Genomic DNA, 21,392 nt, shown 5'->3' on the forward strand with positions numbered 1-21,392 from the left:
GCCATCAATTTCAATAATCCTGCTGCCTAAGATTTTGAGAACGAGTCTCTCTCCCTTTAAAAAATATGTTTATTGATCTTGTTTCTTCCCAGGGTCATATTATAGCTTAGGATAAGCTACCTTTAATTTGGGATAGTGGTAGGTTATAAATTACAAAAACTTATTGCTGTGACCTAGCCTGTGATGGTCTAACACCAACCTACATTCTCCCTGGCCCATGCTACTATCCCTGACCTTGTGCTCCTTGTAATAAACTGTGTTTCCATTAGTCACAGCCCCTATTTCCACACTAGATTTGATGCTTTCCCCCTATATATTGATAAGTCTTTCATCGTAATTTCTAGATGCCTCCAAATATCAGAAAAAGTGGGAAGGGAGTGCATAGAGCAGCGTTCACCTCCCTGTTTTTTTCTTATCTCTGGAACCAGTTGTATAAAACTGCCAAGAAGGAAATTTCCACTTAAGCCAGAACCTTTTAGCACAGGGATCACTGACCTGTGGCAGTTACTGATGCTCGGATTGCTGCTGGTGATGCTCTACTTGACTTTCAGTTTGTGGCCATCACTTGACAGAATTAAAAATGGACTCTGCTCCGTCTGTTCATTTGTTGAAGGGCACAGTCTGTTCCAGAAGAGATGCTGTCTAGGAAAGTGAAGACTCTGTACCATTCCCAGAAACCAAAATTAGATGGGTTGGGACCCAGGCCTGCAAGCTGTTGACTCCCTGGAGTTCATGGTCTTGCATGGGCCATGGATAACCTTTCTCTAGAACCATGGGCAGTTGGACAATGTGCCTTGACAAGGTCTGGCTGAGTTTTGACATTCTGGCAAGCAAGTGGTAAAGGCCATGTCCCCTTAATTTAAATAACAGTCCTACCCAGGCCTACAATAAATGAGTAGAACAAGAGCTCCTGAAGGAAATTCAGAGAAAAAAAAACAGCAAACCTTTTTGAGAGTAAGAGGGTCACACTTTCCCTCTGGGGTTTCAGCTCCCTCTTGAGTTTCTGGAACTTTAATGCTGAACAGTCCTCCCATAAGCCCCAGATAAGCTGAGAATATCAAAGGTAACCTTAATAAATCACACTGAAAAAACAAAAGGAAAACACAATTAACATTGAATAGACAGGGGTCACAAAATCCATAATTCTGAGAATCCCAGGAGAAGCACTGAACAGCTTTAGGAAGCACATTTCTTTTGCCCCTAAGCCATTATACCCATTTTATGCATCTATCTGGGTGCCTTTCCTCCCAATTCTGGGTTTCCCTGAGATAAATACCACCTTGTTTTCCTTTAAGTGTCAACTCTTGCTTTCCCTGGTTGGATCTTTTGTGCTGCTTCCAGGGTCCCCCCACCCCTTCCAGGGTATGATGATTAACTGCCATTCTTGAACCCCAGTGAAGGTTCCAGCCCTTCAGAGCTTAAGTTATCTGCCTATCTCACAGGTAGTCATTCTTTATCTTTTCTTTTCTTTTCTTTTTTCTTTTTTCTTTTTTTTTTGCGGTACGTGGGCCTCTCACTGTTGTGGCCTCTCCCTAGTTGTGGTGAGCAGTGGCTACTCTTTGATGTGGTGGGTGGGCTTCTCATTGCAGTGGCTTCTCTTATCGCAGAATACAGGCTCTAGGTGCGCGGGCTTCAGTAGTTGTGGCATGTGGGCTCAGTAGTTGTGGCTCACGGGCTCTAGAGCGCAGGCTCAGTAGTTGTGGAGCACGGGCTTAGTTGCTCCGCGGCATGTGGGATCTTCCCAGACCAGGGCTCGAACCTGTGTCCTCTGCTTTGGCAGGCGGATTCTTAACCACCGTGCCACGGAGGAATTCCCAGGAGTCATTCTTTACAACCCGTCGCTGGGGTGTTCTGACTCATCTATCCTCCATTGAGAGGGATCTGGAAATGGCTTCCTATGGTTTAACATTCATGGCGTTCCTTGATAGACAGAGTCAATAAGAGAGTGAAGACAGTCATTTCCTCACAAAGGCTGAGGGAGTTAAGGAAGAGGGGAGGATCTTCTGATAGTAGGATCTGCTCCCATTCAGTAAGGAGGACATTTTTCATGAGGACTTTGTTCTTTACTTCATTTAGACTTTTGCAGTAATAAGCTTCATTTGTGCCTTTCATATTTTTATCACTGTAGTTTTCTACCTCTCCACTTCTCCATTTTCCCTAAGCCAAGAAGTGCTCCCAGACAGGGAGATCTTGCATTGTGATTTCAGTGTTTGCTATAGAGAAATGTATGGACACCCAGTTTGTACAGGTTTAAAGAACTTGTTGATAGGAAGTTGATTGTTTAGTAGCTGGGGAGAACTAGAGGGCCGTTCGTTCAAAGCACAGAACCTATCTTGCAAAGAGGTGACAGAGATGATATCAGGACTCTCAGGAAGCCCAGGCCTGCCCAAGTGCAAAACAATTGGATCTTGGCGTGTGGCTGACTTGAATTCTGATTATTCCAGAGCCAAGATTTTCTTGAAGTTTCAAAACCAAGGGGGGGAGCAGTAAGGCCCCTTTCTGATTTTGTACATAACAGAGGAAGCAAACAACAGGAACAATAATGAAAAGCAGACTAGTTCTGTCTTTGGGAGATTATAGTCATATTTGCATAAACTTTAGTACAGTTGCTTCATCTAGTTTAGGCACTAAAACAGTTTCTTGTTTTCTTGACCTATGTTTCAATAAATAAGGCCAGACTGAAAAAAATATGTCTGAAGCCTATAATTATGGATTTGTTTGGCACAAGATGCTTCCTCCAGCATACTTCAGATCATCTTTTCCAGGAATTGATGAGAACAGGTTGCATGTGATCAAGAAGGCTCATTCTCTATCAAATACTCTTGGCATCATAAGGAACAGTATGACTGATGAAATACCACAGCTAATCAGACAAGTGCACTAGGAGAAAGCAAGATGGAGCAGTTGGAACCCCAAGACACAAAACTGTCTTACAATCAGCAAATGAGTCTCTTCTGATTGCAACATTCATGCTCCCAGATTCAGTTTCTCCTTTGGCTGTGGCATGAGCCTGCTTTCTCCATTCTAGCTTGTCCTTAATCTTCCTCCCAGGCTCTTCTCTTCTCACTCTACACACTCGCCCTGTATCATCATCTCTTCTACTCTAAGATTTTCAACTGCCACCAATATGCTGAAGACTCCCAAGTCTCTGGAGACCATTCTTCAGCTGAGGTATATGTAGCTGCTTTGCCTCCCCGTATCCAATTGTCCGTTTGTGTCCCACAGGCACAGAAAACTCCACATAACCCCAAACTGAACCTCTCGTCTCCTTCCACATACTCTCCGCCTTCCCAAAGGCTTCCCCCACTTCGTGTACTACTTATGTTGGCAAATGGAGCCACAGTTCATTCATGTCACCTCATCTTTGGTCCCAAGCCTTCCTGCCTTGTTCTGTATTCTGTAGGGGCTCTGGCCCGCTTTGCTAGGTGCCAGCCAAGTTCTATCATTAAGTCAATGTCCATTTGGATACCTCCCTCGGATCCATCCATTCTCCTCTCTGAACCCTACTTTCTTGTCTCTAAAGAGCCTTCTAGCTCCATATTTCTGAGTCCTTCCATTGCCTGAGGTGGGGTATATTCAATAAAGAGCCTTAATCTTTGGCTTAGCTAAGTGCTCTGTGTTAGACTAGACTGTTATTAAAAACTCATATTCGTGGAAAGAAGTATATTGTTGTAAATTATACAAGGCCTAGCATTTAACAGTGATTAATGGGTAATGGAGAACAAGATTTGTTTCTGTGAATTTTCAGTATTTTAATCTCCCTTGAACATACACAGTAGAAGAATGCTCAGATTTCCAAATTGGAACACAACAGAAAGAAGCTGATTATTGGATTTCACCGGAAAAGAAAATTAGAAGTTGCCTATACACATCATAGAACAGATACCATTTGCAAAGCAGCCCCTACTTAGAAACAACATGCGGTCAAACAAATGTGTGATCCCTGAATGAGTGATGCCTGAGAACTTTGAAAATGGAAATATTTTTGAGCCTTAACTGTCCCTCTCAATATAAATGAAGAGAAACATGTAAAAACCTTTGGTTTAGAGGTACAGTGCTGTTAAGAGACATACTGGAGCAGAGTTGAGAGAACTTTTCTTTCCTAAATACACCAGAAAGCATTTTCAACACCTTGTTGACATGGCCCTTCTATTTTATTTCTAAGGAGCCAGGTGCACTTTTATTTTTCTTTCTTTCTTTATTATTTTATTTTATTTTTGGCTGCGTTGGGTCTTCGTTGCTGCACACGGGCTTTCTCTAGTTGCAGCGAGCGGGGGCTACTCTTCGTTGCGGTGCGCGGGCTTCTCATTGCGGTGGCTTCTCTTGTTGCGGAGCACGGGCTCTAGGCGCGCAGGCTTCAGTAGTTGTGGCATGTGGGCTCAGTAGTTGTGGCTCGCAGGCTCTAGAGCGCAGGCTCAGTAGTTGTGGCGCACGGGCTTCGTTGCTCCGCGGCGTGTGGGATCTTCCCGGACCAGGGCTCGAACCCATGTCTCCTGCATTGGCAGGCGGATTCTTAACCACTGCGCCACCAGAGAAGCCCCCAGCTGCACTTTTAAATCCTGAATACATTCACCCCCTTAGAAAGCACTTCAGATGTGGAGTTCAGCCACAAGAATGTATTTGAATGCTCCTGGCTTTGGACACTAACGTGTAGCTAGCAAATTGGTGCCCTGAAGCCCCAGTGTTAAGATCAGAGGCCTTGGTTAGGCAGGACCAACGCTGCCTCCATTACCCAACCTGTCCAAGATCATCCAGCTATTACAAAGATAGGGTATGACCCCAGGTCTGCCTGATGCCAGTGCGCCATGCTCTTTCTACAACTTTAGAGTTGCCTTCAGTTCGTTTGGCAATGCCACTCTCCAAAGTTGCTGATTCCCACTGGTTTTATCCTACTTGAGTTTCATATCGGTGGGCATTGGAGCTCAGTAATGGCACTGTGATAGGCTATCACCTTTGTAGGCCTACAGTGTGGTCTGACATGTCATTTGAACAAAAACCCAAAGGCACATGACTCTGGTACCAGACCTCTAACCTAATGTGTGTTAGTCTGTTCAATTCCACAAACATATGTCAGAAGCCACATTTATGAGGATGCTTAGCAGTCAACAGATATTGAAAACCTTCTATATGACAGATGTCATAAGAAACTTTACGAACAGATAGATAGGAACACAATTTACCCTTGTCTTCGAAGAACTTAATATATAATGTGCAGGCAGAGTGGACATTCTTGAAAATCCCATAAGAACATAGTTAGTAGAAAGTAAAAACAAAGTAATTATTCGCCAGAGAAAAGGAAATGAATAAATGATCAGTTCCTGCCCCGGTTCCCAGCAACGCCCTTGGTTCATGTCATTCTGAAGTATAAAGTCAGAATCGCACTTCCAAGGAAACGGACAGACTTTTCTTTTTTCTCTGTGTGCTAATTCCTGCCACGGCAATCGGCCTCTTTGGCTTTTCCTAAAAGTTCACTGAGACTTTTCTGGCCGCCTCTGGGGACTCCTTAATGCATAATGTTCACCAACTAGGCTCCAGTTGTGAATTTTTAATTATGCCAGATCATTTTCAGTAAATAGAACTTCAAGCTTAATTAATGCTGTCGGATCCAATTTTTATCTCACCTGCTCTGAGCTCCACTCTGTGGTGTTTGCAGTAATTGCTGCTTCCTCAGGAAAGAGGAGCTTCTCCAGAGATGGATGTTGGCAGCCCTTGGCGTCTGCCTTTTCCTGACTCAGTAGCAGTACAGGGGGGAAGGTTTCATCCAGAAGATTCTAATTGTGTTCCCTGGAAAGCAGGGGCAATGGATACGGCAAACTGTGATCCCTCAGTGGCCACTAAGTGTGGCTGTCTCATGCTTCTTGTGAGGCAGTGGTTCTCCCCACTCGATCTTAGCAGAAAGGCGGAGAAGCGATGAGGCAGTGGCTCTCAAAGTGTGCTGCACAGGCCAGCAACACCGGCATCACCTGGGAACTTGGTAGAAGCGCAAATTCTCAGGCCCGCTTCCTAGAGCTGCTGAATCAGAGACTGGGGGGTAGGACCCAGCTATCTGGGTGTTACAAGTTCTCCAGGCTATTCTCATGTCTAAGTCTATGAGCCACTGTTGGCAGATAAGTGTTTCAAACTAAGGATAGGCATAATTCGTTGTATTTCCTGAAAATTCTCGTAACCCAGCTTTTATTTTCTGATTTATGATTTTTAACACAAATCCAAAATCGTACAATTTCATCGTAGTAATTCAGCTTTACCTTTGCCTTCCCTGATTCCCCTAAGCACAGGTGGTTGCCGTCTGGTTTATTTCCCTCGTATCTTTTCACACTTGCTTTGTCCCATTTGGTACAAGGGGTTGTTTTGTATCTGTCAACAGTGCTTGCCTCCTGCACTAGCCTTTGGGCCGCCTGAGGGCAGGAACCTTGTCCCACTCATCAGTATATCCCCAGGGCCCAACGGGGTGAAGGGCACACAGAAAACATACAGTAGACGTTTTTGAGTGACTACATTATTTAACGTTTTATAATTTTCAAAACGTTGATGTGGCCTTAAGAAGTAGGACTCACAGAAGAGGAAACTGAGACCCAGAGAAGTTAGGTGATCCAGTGGGTCGGTTGCAGATCGAGAGCTTGAGGCCAAAGCTTGCCTCACTTTGGGAAAGGTAATGGCCACGGGTCCTTAAACATTGCCCTCCTGAACTCACCTCAACTCAGGGAGACTGGGGTACTTTGGCTCTTCAAGGACAAAGCCCTTGATTTGACTGAGGATGCCAGTTCGTGAGGCACAGTGCAAAGGCTGAGAACAGGAAAAGGGAAGGAAGTCATGCCAAAAAATCGGAGTGGATTTTAGCACGATTGATGGGAGGTATAGTCTCTGATATGTGGTTAGTCCTTGGGAAAAGGGAGCAAAGAGGAAGGGACGTGAGCTGCAAGTGAAGCCAAAGTCTAAAGCTCAGTTTTGCTTCTCTGCCAGGCTGCCCTCCCTTACACTGAGGTGACGGCAGCCTGGGATGTACTTTGCGAGGTGTCATTGGGAAATGGGTTGACAGTGATTGCCACCCACCTCTCCCCTTGGTGTCCAGCTCGCCTTGTGACCTGTAAGCAATCTGGCTGGGCTAAGAGGATGGGGGAAAGCGGCCTGTGGGCACAGACCCGTAGCAGCCTATGGACCAGACAGGCTTGAGACCTGTACTTTCCCTCATTAACTTTAGCATTGAACCCTATGCGAGTAAGTGGACTGGCTCAGGCTCTTTTCCTTGAGCCCCTGCGTCATAAGACTTTGGAACCCACTTGTCAATCATCACAAACTGGGGTGGAAGAAAGCGGGTTCCGGTACAGGCTGCCCCCCGCCCCAAACATCCTCTCATTAATCACAGTGGATTGCTGTCCCATCAGGCTTCGCGGCTTATCTCACACCTTTGGCTCCCGCTTGGGAGCGATGACTGTACATCTGACCCTGTCTCTTTCTTCTTGAGCTGCTGTGCCATCTCTCTAATTGCCTGCTGGACGCTGTCCATCAACACCCCAACTCGATATGCTCCTGGCCAAATCCATCATCTTCCCGTCTAGTCCAGGTCTCCCTCCCAACGAATCTGTCTCTTCCACTGGCACCTCTGTTTTCCCAGTCATTCAGCTTCCAAACCTTCTCAACAGCCTCCTGTAGACTTTATTCTCATTCTCCAGATGGAGTCAGTTCTCAAGTTCAGTCATTTCCTTTTGCTATGCTGTGCGTGGTTTCCTTCTTTCCACCCCCATAACAACTATTCTGGTCCAGGTTCCCATCATATTTCAGGTCTCAATCACCCTAAACCATCCTATACCAGAGCTATGGTTTTTTTTTTTTTTTTTTTTTTTTTTTGCTTCCCAATCCCTTATCTGATGGAGGAAGGAGGAACCCAGGGCTAGATGTGAATGCAATAGTGGTGAGACACAGTCCGAGTGGCCTCTGATAGTCCGTAGCCAACATCCAAGCTCTTGGTAAAGACTTGAGTGAATAGCCAGCCGAAATGAGAAAATAATATAAGTTAGGAACTGATCATGTTCTTTCCTGATGCCAAGGAGGCATTCAGGGATGTGACCGCCTTCCCTGGGCAGAAACAGCATGTGCCAAGAGGTGAAGAGAGCAAAAGAGCAACAGTAATCAATAAGCTTATTGCTCCAGTCCCCGATGCCCCTATGGTGAGTTGTTAGCGTGAAAAGTTAATGGAAGGGGAGAGGCCAAGATAATGCAAGTGTCCCAGCTGCCTTTTCCAAGAGCTCTGCAATCGCAAAGTAATTGTGCGCTTCTGTGTGAATGGTTTACCTGATCAGCTGAGTGCCCTGTGCTTTAGAGAGGAGGATCCTAAGGCAGAAGGAAGTCACATGCCTCCCTGGCAGCCAGGATTCGAATTCGAGATTCCTGAGTAAATGCTTTGAACGCCTGAGGTTGTTTCTGAGACACTGTCGCTACAATGGGCTTCACAGCAATAAAGACGGGCATTTTCTCTTGTCTAAAAACCCTCAGTCATTGCCCACAGTTCAGCAAAGGGAACCTAGGGGAGGAAGCTAAAGGAAATCACAGCTTAGTGAACTGAACTTTCTTTGCTTGATGATTAATAGAAATCACAGCTCATGGGAAGAGAATGCTTAAAGAGGCATGGACTCGACTTCAGGCACTTCGGGTAGAAGCAAATGAAAAAGTTTGGAACCAGGAAAGAAAACCACTCAGGACATAACCTAGCAAGACAGAAAAATGAAATGAAGAATCCTCATCAGCTCTAATTAAAGGAAATCAATATTTGAAGAGCTGTCTTGCTCAGTAACAGGACAAGGGCAAACATACTTCAGCAACGTGAGCCTCTTAGAAAATAGAAAAGCAGGCTTTCATGGGGAAGCAATCATGACTTAAAAGGCTTCAAAAGACAACCCACTTGGTGGCTTGATATGTTGTAGAGGGCACTCAAGCACCTTTTGGGAAGGAGACAGATGAGCTTCTATGCCTGGTAGACTATATTTTTAAAGCACATTTCCTTATCCTGGGAGCTCTAAGGAGCCAAGGGTCATTTCTAGGGAGCAAAGAGTAGCTACCATTTCCCCAGAGAGACTTGAAGTAAACCCTTAACAATAGCTTGGGTTTCATCTCTGTTACCGCTTACAAGAACACACACTGGAAGAACACTAAAAGCCGTACAAATGCAACAGATTTTTTTGTTGTCATTCGCGGCACTCGCCAGCCATCCAAGCAAGCTTGCTCGACTGTCCTTTGTAAGCTCACCTCTTTGTGATCCGTGTGATGGTCAGCCATCGGTAACTGGAATCCAGTTTTCCCAGACTGTCCTTCCTCAGGCATGGAAAATATGGGACATGTGTGTCACCACTTGCTTCTGTCACACCGGTGCCAGACATTGATACAGGCACTCCTTTTCCACTGAGCCGAAATGCAGCTTTTTCATTGATTTGTTCAACAAATCTTTTTTGGAACTCCCTCTTAAAAGAGCTAGTTGGAGACATGGATAAACAGTAAAATATAAACAACACTACAGGCACCACATGCTAAGTGCCGAATAAAAGATATGTAGACAATGAGTATTATATAGCCCAACTCTGTCTTCTGAAATACAATTTCAAATTCCTAGGGCCCTGAGAATTAATTTTTAAAAATTCAGTGCTGTTTTGGTTAGAGCAACACAACTATTTCTCATGGGTCTGAGACGAATTAATGCCAAACAGAGCTTACGAAGTACTACCGGAAATGCAGAAGTTTCTGTATGCCACCCATCAAGAAAGTGAGTCGAGGGTGTTTGAAACTGCTAGGTCCTTCTCCCTCAAGTACCTCTCTGACCTAAGAGAAAAATCCAGATTGGAGTGGATCTGATTACCATTTTGGGTTAAGTACCCTGGATGCCATTTCAGCATCAAATTATTCAATCAGAAACACTTTGAAAATGCTGAAGAGTTAGGTTTGTCACCGTTTTCCCACCTGGATACAATGTGCATAATACTGCAGGATTTTATTTTTCACTTTTCTGGTGTTGGAGACACTTGCGGAGCCGGTGGAAAATGGTTTACGATACAGGTTGACGGCCGGCCGACCAAGCAGACAGAGCGAGCGCTGGGATTCATTAAATTTTCCTATCAGGAACCCACCTGGAATTGTATCCACAGGGCTTTGATGAGGCCGGCTTGTGAGGGAGGGAGGAAAGAATCTTACCCCGGGAAAAAGATGGCTACTCCTGAGGGGTGGGAGAAGCCTGGACCCATGCCCCCTGGGATTTCAGGCCGTAGCTTTTAATATCGCAACCCAAAGAGGAGATGAATGCCGACAAGTGGTCTAGAGACAGACAAAATAATGACAGCTGGGGTGCGCCTGTTTCAGATGTGTAAGTTGGAAACTAGCTCTAATTCCAGGCAGTCCCCCCCCCACCCCGCAATCTCCTATACCCCCAAATTATCATCCAGGTATCCTAAAAGCAGGCAGGGCTTATTCCTATACGTCCCTGCGATTGCCACATGCTTTTTTCAGTGGTCACCGTCCTCAGCAGCATCTTAATCTTTGGGTCATTGACCCATGTTTTTCCACATCCCTGAGGCTCAGAGACAGCCTGCAGTTGCAGGATTTTCTCTTTCTCTCTCGTGGAGCACTTCTGGAAAACTTGGGGTCTCTCTTTCTCAAAGTTTCCGAATCGTAGCATCTTGTCCAGACTTACGTACTCAGCCTGGAACTTTGAGGGGGAACTCTTTTCCCCTTAGTGTTAGGCCGGCCTTTCTATACAACAGTTCCTTAGTACATCTACAGAGTTAAACTCCTAGGATCCAAGCTTGCCACCATTCTGCTGGCCACTCCCCCGCTTTCAGATACCTTTTGCCGCTGTCAGTGGATCTGCTATTGACACGGAACAAACATTTTGATTACTTTCACCTCCAGTCTTGGTGCCGTACCTTCATACCTTCCGTCTGTGATTTTTTTTCTCTGAGCAAGTTTTGTGTTGATTCCACTCAGATCTGCCCTTAAAGGATTTGGCACTTGGTCAGAGGGGGTCTTTATTTCCGTCACTTAAAGGAAGACTGCTCCAGGACCACCACCTCCTCCCACCTCCAAAGCAGCTGTTCATAAGGCCGCCAGGGCCAGCTGACAGCTTTCCCTGATGTCCTGCGGTGCCCTGCATTGAGCTTAAAGAGGGTCACTTGTCATGCAGATTTTAAAGGACCCTTGGCTCGCAAGGCACAGGCTTGGGAATACAGCAGTCTGTATTGGGAATGGGTGTCTTTTATTCAAAAGAACATGGATGCCCGAACTTAGTGACTCGGGAGACAGGGTGTTGAATGACCACCTACTACTCTGAGCCTAGCAGCCTGCAAGATCAAAAGATCCCTTGTTTCAGAAGGCTTCCAGCAAAGTTTCCCACTGCCTCCAGTTTGAGTGAGGGGGTGGGAGGAGGAAGGCTCAGTGGCCAGTGAGCTGAGTGTGGAAGTGAGGGAATTGAGACCCGCTTGAATTTTGCAACACACAGCGTATTTCATCCTCTGCATGGGACTGCAGCAGCCTTCTGGAAGGGACACTTTTGAATTCTTCTGAGTTCCAGTCTTTTGTCAGTTGTCACTTCGTTTCTGAGGGGGGTTCTGAGTGAGGATGGTAGCTGCTATGGTCCCAGCGATGGTTAAGGAGTTCTTTGCCAGGAAGTCAGCGTGGATGGGCAGGGGCAGTGCTGCATGAGTTCTTCAGCACTTTGTCTCAGCGGGCTTCTGACACCTCCTGGGGGACAGACCGTGCACCTACTCTCTCCAGAGCCACCCACCCCAGCAGAAGGATTGGAGCTCACCTTGGTGACTCCCACTTCAGAGAACTGCTTTGGAGCCCTCCTGGACACTGAATCCTACCTGCTGGAACTTTCGCTATCTGTCTGATTGGCCCTGGGCTCACACACATCTGTATTGCCTTGGTAATCGTCAGGAACCCATGATTATCTCTTGTTCTGGTCACATCCACGTAGCCACTTAAAGCTGATGGATGTGAGGTAGAATCTCTTTTGTGACCCACCCTCTCACCCTACCTCACCCCACATCTAAATACAGCTACTTGCAGGCATCTATTTCTGAGGTACTTAAAAGATTCATAAATATCTGGAAAGCTCTTTGACATTCTGTGAGACAATATTCTGTGCCTTTGGAAGGCTCTATTATACTCATTGAAAGCCAAGACATGCATTTTTCTTTTTTACCTTCACTTTTTATAAAAGGTTATGCTGACGTAGATCTTAGTAACAAAAAAAAAAATCTTTCTGATGAAATCAGGATAAATAATTCCACACATCATCAAGTGGGGGAAAAGGCTTTGAATTGGTTTCCATGGAAATCTGGAGATGAAGTCAAGTAATAATTTCAAGGCAGAGCAGCTGAACTGAAGATAATGGTAAAAATAGTTTGATAAAGAAAATAGAATAAAGTAATCAAGAAGCCTCCAATCAATTATTCCTTTTTGTTTACCTTCAAGTGATTAATTTGTCTGCGTTTATTAACCCGAAGAGATTAAGCAGACCTTCCTAGTGATTTATTTCGTAATTGTTTCCAAGGTTTGACATAAGCTGTGGAGTTATTGAAGGTGGAGATTTAAATTCAATTACTCATGAAGCAGGCGGTGCTTCTCCTGAAAGAATATCTGAATTCACGGCCTTCCCATGTTAACAGTATGAGTGAAAATTATTAATTCATCTGATAGTATCTCCCAAAGACTTTTAGAAGTCATTTGGCATCCACGTACTTCACAACAAGTCAGCAGCTTCAGAACTGAACTTGAAGTACAGAGAACCCAGAGACAGGAAATAAAGGATTTTATGTTAAGTCTAGTTATTTTTATACATTATTTTTTTGGCCAGAGCCTCTCTTGGGGCCTGGGCTGTGGCGCTGTCACTAATGGCATCCACCAGCTTAAGCTCTGAATGCCAGAAGAATAGCTTTGTTTGAACTTGACCAATGGTTCCCACTCTCTGTACCTTTGGAGGGCAGCACTGGATAAGATCACGCTTTATTTCGACAAGCGAGAGAGAGAGAGAGAGAGACACGCGCGCGCGCGCACACACACACACACACACACACACACACACGGTGGCGGGGGGTCGGGGGGGAGAGAGAGATTGAGATATTGAAAGAGAGGCACCTTGAAAGTCTTTAAATGAAATAACTAATTTCTTCTTGTCTCTGTGGTCATTGTTGTATATATTTTTCTGTTCTTTCTGTGGGTATAGTAAGGATAGACGGGGTTCTCCAAACACTAATCCAGGCGCCAACTCTCCGTCATCCACAAAGGCCCGGAACACATCTAAGAATGGGAAGTAAGTGAAAAGTGCCCCTGTGCATCCAACATAGCTGTCACAAAGCCATGTACTGTCCTCATTTTGTCATTCATTCATATTCATTCAATGATTTGCGGAATGCCTTCTGTGTGCTTTGCTTTGGGCTAGTCGCTGGGGAATTTAAATGAGTAAGGGATGTGTCAGGAATATTGGGTGCATGAAGAACTAAAGAAGGGGGAGGAGAGGGATGGGGAAGTCAAGAGATGACTTTGGAAAGATAGCTTTTAGGGCTGATTGTGATGGGCAAGGACTGATAGCAATGCAAGATTTGGACTGGGAGTCTCAAAAGTTGAAGAAAGAAGAAGCAGCGGCACTGATCAATCATTTTATGATTTGTGAAATCCATGAAAATCTGTCTTTGACCCGTACACTAAGATTTGGGGTGGATTTCGAAGACTCTGGAAAGCCATTCCGTAACTATCCTGGTTTAATTACATTTGCATTGTAACCATGTCACTGATGTACATGATATGTGTATTCTTTTCCTAGCGACTAACCCGTACCGTGACCTACCCGAAACTGTCTTTTTGGTGTTGCCAAAAATTTGTATTGGCTGAATATTTGTGATGTTAGATTTACCTCTTTGGGCTGATTCCAGAAAGCAACATTGGCCGACCTCTCCCTTTGGATTCAGCGGAGAATGGCCGTCTGAAACAGTGTGATCCCACGGAGATGACATACCTCCAATTAGGCGTTCCCCCTTCGAAGTGGCTGCAGCCCTTTGGTGAATGACTCGGGTCCTCTTGTAAGCCCTCTGTCTCAGGGCTGTGGGGCATTGTGACGGGCAAAAGTACAGCCCCCAAGGAGAACCCAGCCTGCATCTAGGAGAAGACGAAAGATGCCTTCATCATGTTAAGAGCTCTAATCTAGCACTAAGACCTATCACTACAAGAGCATGGCTTTGCCACGAAAGGTGAATTTGTAATGGTCATATATTTTATGTTTTCAGCATTGGACCATAAATGCTGCACTTTGAATATGATCTTATTTTCAACTCCCAAAGTGAAAGAGCTATTGGCTCCCTTTTTGTTTTCTCCCTTCTCCTCCTGTATACCATTTCAGGTTTGCACATAAAGTTGAATGTGGGCTATCTTGGAGAATATCGAAAGCAGTGGTGAAGACAGAAGATGAAATCTCAGAGCAGTTAGAACTCGTTTCATTATTTATTGCTGAGCACCACAATCAAAATGCTGAATAAATGATGAAGGAAGGGAACTGATACACACATTCCCAAGCAGCTGAATGTTTCCAAATTAGTCCCAGTTCATCGTCAGCATGCGCCCGCGGTTAACAGAGATGGCCTTGGAGAATCGCTTTGAACTCCATGCTTGCAGGAACGGCAGGCCCTGGTCTGGGTATCTTGCACACACCTGTCCTGCTGACAACCGCAGGGCACAGTCTCCGTTTATTAGACCCTGATGTATAATTAGGGATGTTTGTGATTGCTGTTGCACTTTGAAAGGAGCATTGTTTTGTTTCTTTTGGCTTTGCGGGAACCCAGACTCTTACCTTGTGAATGAAGAGTCCCCGTGGAGCAGTTGGTATAATTGGAGTTCAGATGACATACAGAACGCATAGCTAATAGCATACTCGGCTTGTTAACAGTAGGAGGCCTGCATAAATACATTCTTAAGTAGATAAATATGATCTTATATCCCACTTGCTGGATTTGGACAGCTCCCAAACTTCTGCCATGGTGAGGGCCTCCCTTCCCGCACATTCTGAGCTATAGGTGTCTGTTATCTGCCATGTACGTGACTCACAGATTGTGCTGGTTCTTGGCAATTTTTCTTTCTTTTCGGGGATTATTAATGAAGATTAAAAAGTTCTCCAATAGCCGGTATTCTCCTCAAGGATATGTTTCACGTTCCCTTTCTCTTATCTCCCATCAGTTGGCGGGAAGTTGTTGGTTTTTTTTTAAACTCTTTTCTGCACATTTTCTCCTCAGGATATTTTTGTCAACAGCAGCAGTACTGACTTTCCATGAATATGGTGAGGCTATCCCACCGTACTCTCTAGAACAGTGTCTATCAATGTTTAGGCGCGTGTGTTCTTATAGTTCAGAGACAGTGGTTACTTCCTGGGTTTGGGAGTGTGTGGAGAGGAGGCAGGGGGCTGGGTGGGCTTCTGCTTCCCGGGGTTTTCTCCGTGGTGCCTTTCACAGTGGACAGCATCCAGGGTGGGGGCTGTCCTGCTGGATTTTCTCATGTTATTTGACCTCATGACAGGGGGATATGGAGCAGTTTTTAAGAATTCCTCTGTTATTTTGAGGCCAGATACAGGCCGGGAGACAGAAGGTGTCTTCTTTTCTTCTCTGAAAAGAAACTGGCCTCCTCTTTTTTGAAGACAAGTCAAGCAGCCTCAAATATACCTCATGACTAAAAATAGTAACAACTAGTATGTGTTGAGTGAGTGCTATGGGCCAACCTCTGTCCCCGAGCACTTGATACAATTTGTGTCATTAATTCTCACCCACCCAAAGCTCAGGAAGTCGGCACTATTATTATTTCCATTTGATACATGAGGAAATCGAGGCTTGGAGAGGATACTGTGTGCCTACATGGGGTCTCCCAATGAACAATTTTGGTAAAACCCTTCTTTAGCACCAATAATAGTAATATCAATCAGTAAAATCTATCGAGCTTTTTACTTTGTGCCCTTGTGCTAGACCCTGGGCCACAGAGACAAATGCAAGATACAATAGGTGCCCTCAAGGAACTCACAGTCTTTGTAGAGGACAGAGGATGGCAACATGGTGTTTACAGTGAGGCAGTCACGGGGCGGGGGTGGGGGAGGCTGTCGGTGGGGAAGACATCATGTGGGGATATCAACGAAAGCTTCTGAGAAGTGACCCTTGAACCCATTCATTTTCTCCACTTACCCCTCAGGAGGCAAGGCCAGGTCAGAAGAGGAAAATGCAAATTAGTCACTAAGACAGACAGAGTCCTTTAATGTTGATAAAAAAAACAAGTTAAAGTTGTGGATGAGGTCAAAGCTAAAACCGAATGGCCACTTCTGTCTTTTTTTCCAACTTCAATCCATTTGGGGCCAACTGACATGCAGCGTAGCATGCCGAGTAGCTTAAGAAACCTACAGCGTGAAAGTTGTGTCATTCTGCTTGCTCCGTTTCATTGCCTGGATCTGAAGCTGGGTACCAGCCCTCTGTTTCAGGGAGGAACAGATGGAATGGGATATGTCTGAGCAGCAGAGCCAGACTACCCTGGCAGTGACTTTCGGGGAGGTACATGCAGTTTCTTCTATGCGAACAGTGAGCCAAATTGACAGGACAGGCGAAAAAAGCAGTGCAGAGCCATACTACTGAGATCAGGAAGCATAGGTTTGGCAGAGGTTAATCGGAGACCAGCCAGACCAGGCCACCATATTTAATTTGGTTCCCTTCGATAATGTGAAGCTGTTATTCTGTCTGACACATCAAGCCACAGTCAATCCTTTTCCTGACCCACTGGGTTATTCCCAGCAAGCCCTTAAACTGTCAAGACGGAACGTACATGGTAGCCACAAGGAGCCGTTACAGATTTTCTTTATGTATCTGAACATGTTCACACGTCCCGTGAGACCAACACTTTTGCTGACCAGATAAGGACTCAAGAAGGGTCGGTCACTTTCCCAGAGTCACGCGTCTAGTTCATAGCAGAGGTCAGCCTAGAATCCTGGTTTTCTAATACTTGTCCTGTGCTCTTTCTGCGGCAATGTAGGCTGCAGTTCTGCTCCCAGATAGCAAGACACTTCGGCCAATTGCGCCACTCAAGGCTTGGAGCCTGGTCTCAGGATGTCCAGCTGAGTGCGGTGCCCTTTGTACGTTACCACGCCTGTGTGGGTGGGTTCTGGTAGCCTCTGTGAAAATGGAGCCCTTGGGGAGAAATTGGAATCATTCCACTTAAAAAAAATTGTAGGGGTCGTGATGATGAAAGGAAACAGCATGTACTTTTCAAGCACTTCACTTTTTCTCCAAAATAACATCATTTTGGTTGTGTTTGGACAGTTACCCTTGCTCAATATTACTGTTGAGCTAGCTCGAGCCTTTAACACACCCCTTCGTCAAGAAAGCAATAAAGAGAACTCATAGATCACTATAGCTGTTCTCCTTCAAACCAGACGACCAAGGCTGAGAGTGTGTGTGTGTGTGTGTGTGTGTGTGTGTGTGTGTGTGTGTGTGTAACATTCAGAGGCATCAATTTAAAGATTAGATTGCAGGCAGTTGCAGATGACGCTGGAAATGAATCAGACCTCTCAGCCTGAGGTGTTTTTCACATAGGCTCAGGCTATGGAAAGACAAGGACCAAGTTCAATTGTCAAATACTGGTGAAGGCCAGGAATATTGCAGGACCAGGGCAGAGCACCCAAGCACAGTGCCTGGTAAATGATACCATAAATGTTGAATTCAGTTCCATAAATATTGGCTTACATGAATTAAGCTGGGGAGGGGATGCTAAAATGGAGAAAAAAGAGCACAGAAGGGGAATAGGAGACGGTCAAGTCAATTCTTGCTCACGTTACACATCTACCCAGAGCCGACCCTGGTAGCAGATGCCACAGGAAGACTGGCTCCAAGCTGTTTTTGCCAAAATTGTCTCATAACGGACAGGCCTGTTTATCTTTTCAGCAGTGTCTAGATGGGCACAGTCAGGAGCACATAGCTTCATAAATAAACGAAACACACCAACAGTCCTTTGGTTTCGGTTGGCAGGACCCAAAGGGAAAACTTTCCTGCTTTAGGGAGAAGAGGCGAAGTCTTGCTTGTTCTGTGTGGAGTCAGTGTGGTGCAGTTTTATGTTCAGATTGAGTTGTTTACATGTGCGTTCCTGGAGTCCATGTCCTGCGTACTATGACCTCATGGTTATGTCATTTCCTCTCATTGAGAGCCATGTATTTCTTCTAAGACAGTAGGCTGTGACTACCACTAAAACCCCTCGTTTTGCCTCTGTGTATGAAAGAGTGTGTGTGTGTGTGTGTGTGTGTGTGTGTGTGTGTGTATTTTCACTTCACAGTGGTGGGATGCTGTATGAGCATAGCAATCAAATGGTCAAGTACTGAACTTTTCAAATAAGCGCTGTAGTTTGATGTGATGATGATGATGATTAGACTAAGTCTAATATCACAAAAGCTTGTGAAAAACCAAAGCCCCAAACACACTCTCTCTCTCCACCCCCTCCTCCCCCTCCCTCTCTGCTGTTGCTCCTTTGTAGAAAAAAGCAAATGACAAAAACATAAGCCAATTTCAGAATGTATTCCTAAGAACAACTGGAAGTGGAGTGTGCCCGAGGATCGGTACATTTAGAGCCGAATTGCCTTTCCCCTCCAATATTCCCCAGCCAGGATAGTGCGAGACTTTTGGTCACAACAAAAACGTCAGATCTACCCCAGAAAGTACACTCATTCATTAGGCAGGAAAGTAACATAAGACATTTGAAAAGGACTTTTAGTAACAAGGGGTACATAACACATAGGCTTGGCATCGTTTGAGGTTTCACCTAGTGCTAACCAACTGTAGATGGGGCTGTTCAAAGATCTCTTTAAATAAATTAATCATGCAGCCTTGTGTGTATTTGAAAGGCCATCAGCTTTGGAGTCAGATAGACCTGGATGTCAATCCTGGCTCTATCACTGATTAGCTTAGTACCTACCTCATTGGGCTATTGTGAGGATAAAAGAAAATCCAAGTAAGGCTCTTCTAGTGCCTGCCACATGGCAAGTGCTTAATAAATGTCAACTAGTGATTATGCTTGCCTCCGCTGCCAACATACTGTAGCTGGGGACAGTGTGACCTAGCCAGTTTGATCCTGACCAAATCAGACCTCTGGTTATCTGCTTTGCCAGCTTGAGAAATGGGGAAGCAGATGCCCCAGCACCACTGGCAATACATAAATAATGCCCACAGATTGAGTGAGACAAGAAATTACTGGAAGATCCAGGAAGAAACAGTCCAGTTATGGAAATATTTCCTAGGGGGTACACGTGCATCTCTGTGATGGTTAGGATGTAGAGTATACTAACTAACATAATATATCGCCCTAAATATTTGACTGGTCATGCTGATCCTGGTTCTCCAGCTTAGTCAAGAAGAGTGTTGTGCTAATGGAGCCTTAGAAGGCAGGCGTCATTTTTTTCCCCCTTCTCACCTGCTGCACAAAATCACAGACTCGACATGCTGCTCTCTAGAGCAGGGGTCCTCAATAACTCCTTTCTCCTCTGTGACATACATGGTTGAGAACTCTCATTGGCATTGCTCCGGGGGACCTCAGGGTTACGTCCACTTCCCAGGTACTGGCTGGAATTCTACCCCTCTCTCTCACGTGAGAAGGCCTAGGAATGCAAAGAAGAGGTATGCTGAATAGGATTCCTCCGTCTTCCTCTGAGTTAACACATCTCTCTCCATCTCTGTCTCCCTATTGCAATCCGTGCCTCTCTCCGTCTAGAACTCCCTCTCTTTCTCCCTTCCTCCTTCCCTTCCTCCATCCTCCCCCCATCCAACTATCTATCAATGCTCCATCTTGCCTTTATACCCCAATATTTGTAGCTTTCAGCCTAGCTCTTTCTGAGCTGAAGGAATTACAGAGGCTAAATCAATGGCATCTTCTAATGCCTCCAGGCCAAACCTGTTGTTTTTCAGACAAATAATCAGTGAAACATGGCCCACTATGGTTTGCAGTATGAAGAGAGTATGGGGGGTATTTCCCTGGTGATGCAGTTGTTAAGAATCCACCTGCCAATGTAGGGGACACGGGTTCGATCCCTGGTCCGGGAAGATCCCACATGCTGCGGAGAAACTAAGCCCATGTGCCACAACTACTGAGCCTGTGCTCTAGAGAGCCCGCGAGCCACAACTACTGAGCCCGCGTGCCACAATTACTGAAGCCCACGCGCCTAGAGCCTGTGCTCCACAACAAGAGAAGCCACCGCAATGAGAAGCCCACGCACCACAACGAAGAGTAGCCCCCGCTCGCTGCAACTAGAGAAAGCCCACGCGCAGCAATGAAGACACATCGCAGCCAAAAATAAATAAATAAATAAATAAATTTTAAAAAAAGAATATGGAAAAACAGGGCAAAACTATTGTGCTATCCATATAATTACTATAAATCCAACACGGACTAAAAATCTGGAGTGTAGAAGTATTTAAATGTAGAGTAGAAATTTTTAATTTGTTGAAATCCAGTTTATCATTTTTTTTTCTTTTCTGGATTATGCTTTTGGTAGCATATCTAAGAAATCTTTCCCTAACCCAAAGTTGCAAAGGTTTTCACCTATGTTTTCTTCTAGATGTTTTGTAGTTTTGGTTTTACATTTAGGGCAGTTTTCCAATTTGAGTTAAGTTTTGCATATGGTGCAGGGTAGAGATCAAAGTTTTGTTTTGTTTTACATATGGATATCTAGTTGTTTCAGTACCATTTCTTAAGGAAAATATCTTTTTTCCATTGAACTACCTTAGCACCTTTGTTGAAAATCAAAAATCAATTATATATATAGATATTTCTGGATTCTTAATTGATCAATATTTTATCCCTATGCCAGTTCTGCACTGTCTTGATTACTCTAGCTTTATAATAAGTTTTGAAATCAGATGGTGTGAGTCTCCCAACTTCATTCTTCCTTTTCAAAGTTGTTTTGGATATTCTAGGTCCTTTGAATTTCTATATGCATTTTAGAATCAGCCTATAAATTTCCAGAAAAAGAAAAAAACCTGCTGGGATTTTGGCAGGCATTGTGTTGAATCTATATATCAAATTTGGGAAAAACTGACATCTTAACAACACTCAGTCTTAAAAGCTATGAAGACACTGTATCTTTCAATTTATTGAGATCTTTAATTTCACTTAGCAGTGTTTTGTAGCTTTCAGTGTACATGTTTTTCCGAACTTTTTCAGATGTATCCCTAATTATTTTATACTTTGGATGCTATGGCAAATAGTATCCTTTATTTTAACTTCTAATTTTTTCCCCAAGTTTCCATTATTTTTATAAAGTTTTAATTTTATATTGGACTATAGTTGATTTACAATGTTGTATTAGTTTCAGGTGTACAGCAAAGTGATTCAGTTGTACATATATAAGTATC

At 44.6% G+C, this 21,392-nt stretch overlaps 1 protein-coding gene across 5 annotated transcripts in view; it reads left to right on the plus strand.

Annotated features, from left to right (window-relative positions):
- The window catches only part of HS6ST2 (heparan sulfate 6-O-sulfotransferase 2), a 290,716-nt gene that overhangs the window by 236,811 nt on the left and 32,513 nt on the right, over positions 1-21,392 (plus strand). For 4 of the 5 annotated variants that reach the window (XM_067023438.1, XM_067023437.1, XM_067023439.1 and 1 more), the window contains one exon: positions 13,208-13,294. The exons of the other annotated variant lie outside the window; for it this stretch is intronic. In XM_067023438.1, the coding sequence (XP_066879539.1) occupies positions 13,208-13,294 (87 nt within the window). The remainder of the gene's footprint in view (positions 1-13,207; positions 13,295-21,392) is intronic. 5 annotated transcript variants of the gene reach the window in all.

The sequence above is a fragment of the Kogia breviceps genome, chromosome X (assembly GCF_026419965.1).
Source record: "Kogia breviceps isolate mKogBre1 chromosome X, mKogBre1 haplotype 1, whole genome shotgun sequence".
Lineage (NCBI taxonomy): Eukaryota > Metazoa > Chordata > Mammalia > Artiodactyla > Physeteridae > Kogia > Kogia breviceps.